Genomic DNA, 4705 nt, shown 5'->3' with positions numbered 1-4705 from the left:
GGCTCAAACGAGGCTAAATGTCCATCTTCTTTACATAGACTGATTTACATGAAAACTTTGTAAAAAATGAAATGTTGTTTGACAATAAAATAAATATTAGATGAAATTTGATGCAATGAATAAATCCCAAAAAATAAAAATAAAAAATAAAAAGTTTCATGAATTTTAAGCTTATTTATACATTATTTTCATGAAGAATTCCTTATATAGGTATTAAGAAAAAAGAAGTTTTAAAGAAATTTCAAAATTTAAAAATTTATCTAAATTCAAGAAAAAAAAAATCAAATTCAACTTTGATCGAGTCGAAGTCCAACCCTATCAACCCAAACCGACTCAAACTTGATCAATTTTGGTTGAGTTGGTTTGATTTTAGATCAAACTGACCATGTTGGATTATGTTTAGGTTGGAAAAAAATTCGAGCAAACCCAACTCATGCCCACCCCTACTCTCGTCTATTCCCTCTCTTTCTTATTTACCTACCAATAAAAATAAACAAGTGTTACATATTTTAGATTGAAAATAAAAATCAATCAAATATATTTAATTAACAATTTTCATTTCAATTACCTAGAGTAAATTTCTTGATTGCAATTAAACACACTAAGTATTATATTTCAATATTTTTGTATAACTGCTTTTGAAACGAGAAAGTTAAAACAATTTATGTTTTGAAAATTGAACTGGACCAATCGCTATCAGTTAATCGAAAGAGAAAAAATTAGTAAATAAATTAATGAACCGGGCCACAAACCGTCAAATCGGCTATGATTTTTTGCCAGATATTTAGCCCTAGTTTGATTTTCATTACATTACATTACATTCTATTTTTCTCTCTCCTATTTTCAACCACACAATCTTCCATAAAATAATATTATACATAAATCGAAAATTTTTCTTTCTTTTTCAACCACTCATTTTTCAAAACACACTATTCTATACATTAAATTTTCCCCGTAATGGGAGCCAAACAGGGACTTAGTATGTTTTCATTAAAAATTATTCCACTGCTTTTATTTTGAGCCCAATAATAGCAGGCCAATTCATTTACATTCCTCATCAGTGTTGCTATTTATAAAAGGGAATTCTCATGGACTTGATTGTTGATCAACCGATGTGGGATAAGTAATTAAAGCTACAGAACAGCTTTTAAGTGATAATCATCATGCACATTTATTTTATTTTGGACATATTAATAATTATTTTTGATATTCTAAAATAAATTATAAGATAATAAATCTAATTGACAAAAATGAATCTATATTTATTTTGAATTAGCAGTACTAAAATTTAAAAAATGCATTTTTGTTACTATATTTTATTGTTTGTGTGTATTTATTTATTTAATTTTGATATCCAGTCTGACCCTTTGACCCTTATCCTTTTTCGGGTCAATGCCGGTCTGATTTTTAAAACATCGGTAACAACTCTACGTTCTTGTAGTATTTTGCTTGAAATTTGTTTTTATTCACTATTTGACTTTTTCCATGAATTATCGAATAATAGATCTTTTACTATGAGATTATCTTTTTAGTAACGGTATCTAATTAGAAAGTTAGCTAGGTACTTGACCCTCTTTAATAAATATAATGGGGTCGATGCCGAACCTCCTAAATACACGTGTCCTACTTCATGATAGACCTAATAAAAGAGGTATTTATTTTTTGTGGTTGAAGTTTTATGGTTGACACAAGATAGAGCATAAAGGAAGAGGGGCTATGTGAATGTTGTACAACACAGTTGGGAAATAAATTTAATGTCACATGCGAAATTGTAATTTCATTTTTAAATTTTACTCTTCCCCAATAAGAAAGTGAAGAACCTAATAATTGCACAAATGGGTGCCAAATCATTTCTTCTGCCAATTTGGTCTTCTAATTTTTAGAGTTTGTAGCACATTTGCTCTTGGTACATATGATTATAACGTGCCTTACTTTTGAAGAAGAGTATACTAGGAAAATTAGCGAAGAAAACAAAAAGGAAAAAAGGCAAAATAACCCCGGCTACTCCCCAGACCCCTATCGTGAAACCTACCCTTATCCTCCGACTTCTTCCCACCTCTTGACCCTTGATCCTCATTTATATCTCATCCCTAGTTGGGATGGTAGCTTGGCACACACTGGTAAAGTGGGTCAACAAATGGGAAATTGTTATTATTATTTTTATTTAATTGAGAACAAGGTATATATAAAATCTTTTCTAACAACAAAAAAATATTTTTTTACAAGTGAAGTAGACATAAACCATTGCTTAGGACTCAAGTGCTGTGATCTTGAAGGTTTGGATCTCAAATGTTGTATTACCCTAGGTTAGGGGACCTAGACTACAATCTCTCTAATACTATGCTCTCGTTTGACCCCCATTACCTGAAAATGAAAATGGGAGGAATAATATTTTTTAGAAAAATGAGTCGTTGAAAAAGAAGGAAAATTTTTCGATTCACGTATAATATTATTTTATGGAAGATTGTGTGGTTGAAAATAGGAGAGAAAAAGATGGAATGTAATGTAATTGAATTTAATGGGGATCAAACGAGGGCTATATCAATAATTAATCCGTTCCACGGGGAATAGCCCAGTGGTGCAAAGGACAGGAGTGAGGTTATCTCAAGTCTTGCTAGCAGCCGTAGTGTGGGGGTTCAATTCATGAGATATGGAACTGGACTCCTTGTAGGCGAAGTGTACATGCAACTCTTGTTCATTGGCCTGTTGGAGCACATCCCGCGATTTACCTTCCTCACAAAACTCTATAGGAGGGGTAGCGGGAGCCCTCAAGTTTGGGGTTCAACCTTTATTAATAATTAATCCAATTTAAAATTGTAATTACTAGTAAATTAATCTTCAATTTCCCTGCCGGTTTCCCTTTCTCTTTTTATTTTTTATTTTTTTTTATTTTTTTTTTTTGCACCCTTAAAGGTGACTAAAGCATTTCATCCCTCTCCTTCAAAGTCAGGCTTGAATCTCAATCATTTTCCATCTCACCACTTGAGCTAGGTATTGACTTTTTTACTAGGTTGAAATGTACGCAGAAAGATAGGACGAACCCATCATTACAAACAAACTTTACTCAAGGAAGCAATGCAGTAGTTGGATTTTCCTTTTGTGTGAACATTTTAAGGTAAACCTTGAAACGTATTATTGTATATGACCAGACAATTATAGAGTAAAAACTAAAATCGATATTGCCCTAAATGAAGTTGTCTAATTTCACTATTGCAGAAAAAGGGCAATGATCAGATAGAAAAACCCACTGTTCAGTATTTTTTCCATAACACAATATTAAATAAGTTGAAATAATTACCTGGTCCAATAAGAACAAACTCCAAGCCAGGTACTTGTAATTGCTTGTTAAGTCTTCTTTATAACCGGGCAAGACATAACCTCTGAATAGTTGGAGCAGATTGTATACAGCAGCAGCAGAATCGATCCATACCAAAACACTGAACACAGAATTTTAGATGCAGTGCTACAACATGATCATGTATGTATATTGCATTTAAATTCTCGAAAAATTGAAAAAGAGGTGGATGGAACTTACATTAAGGCATTCATGTCCCTAAAGGTTGCTTTTCGGACGATTGAATAGAAGAGAAGTTTAGTTTGGGCATCGAATCCCACAAGACAGGCCGTCAACACCAAGATCAAAATCACAAGAACCCTTAAAAAAGCCTCCTTTCTTCCAATTAAACCCATTTTGAGCAGCAAATCTTGATGAAACGAATGTACTCCCCCCTAACTGTTCAGTGAGTTATAAGAAAGTTAGACTCAATTCTCTCAAGAGAGAAAGTGGACACATGAAGAAGAAATGGAGAGTGGGGACTAGCCATTAAAGTGTACACTTCAAGATGGGGCAATGCATTAATTGAATCTGAATTTAAAAGCCTCCTAACTCTAACTATTCATTAATGACTATGGTTCAATGCATTTAGTGTTTAATGTGAACTTCCAACTGATATCCACTCAGCTACTCTTATAATTTAAACTCCATTCCGTACGATGGTTTTATTCAAGGTAACAAGGTTGCACCGAAACTTAGAAAATGGTAAGAGTTTTTGGTTTCGATGATTTTTAACAGGTTTCAATTTTTCTTTATTAAAATTTTATAATTGTAAGGAAATATTTTGAATACTTTTCATCTGAGTAATAATGGAAACTTACAATAAAAAATATATAATAATAATAATTTCAAAATCCTTGATTAGGAATGACAATTAATTCAAGACATTAACCTTAGTAATGACATTTAACTAGGAATTTCACCAAAGAATTACTCTTATTTGTGAGTTTTAAATTCTTGTCTGAAATTTTTTCCTATGTGTTTGTTAGAAAAACTTAAAAAGTTGAGGTCAATTACTGATAAGACTTTATTCTTACCACTTGAGCTAAGCTTTGATCTAAAAAAGGTCTATAGTATGTTTGGCAAAGCTGTATATAAAAAAATTTGCAAATTTTGATCAAAGTTGATTACTGTATGTGGTAAAAAAATTAATAAAAGTTAAGAATCCTAACTGAAATGTGTGATTAAATTTGAAATTGAGAGGTTAAAATGTTACTAGTCTTGTAGACATTGGTGCTAAAATGATACAAAAGGGAGTTGAAATAAATGAATTTGTGAACTTGTAATATTCAATCTTTTTCAATTAGTTGAATAGTTATTAATTTGTAATGCATTTCTTTAAGATTGCATATATAACCCTTTATTAAATTG

At 31.4% G+C, this 4705-nt stretch overlaps 1 protein-coding gene across 1 annotated transcript in view; it reads right to left on the bottom strand.

Moving 5' to 3' along the window:
- The window catches only part of LOC111368751 (CASP-like protein 2C1), a 5064-nt gene extending 1202 nt beyond the window's left edge, over positions 1–3862 (bottom strand). Inside the window, exons 1-2 of the mRNA XM_022990180.1 lie at positions 3536–3862; positions 3299–3437 (exon numbers count right to left, since the gene is read on the bottom strand). Coding sequence (XP_022845948.1) covers positions 3299–3437; positions 3536–3690 — 294 coding nt within the window. The 5' untranslated portion in view covers positions 3691–3862. The remainder of the gene's footprint in view (positions 1–3298; positions 3438–3535) is intronic.
- Between the last annotated feature and the right edge of the window lie 843 nt (positions 3863–4705).

Source organism: Olea europaea, chromosome 2 (genome assembly GCF_002742605.1).
Source record: "Olea europaea var. sylvestris chromosome 2, O_europaea_v1, whole genome shotgun sequence".
NCBI lineage: Eukaryota > Viridiplantae > Streptophyta > Magnoliopsida > Lamiales > Oleaceae > Olea > Olea europaea.
Note: the sequence above shows the minus strand (reverse complement) of the source record. Positions and strands in the feature narration are given on the sequence as shown.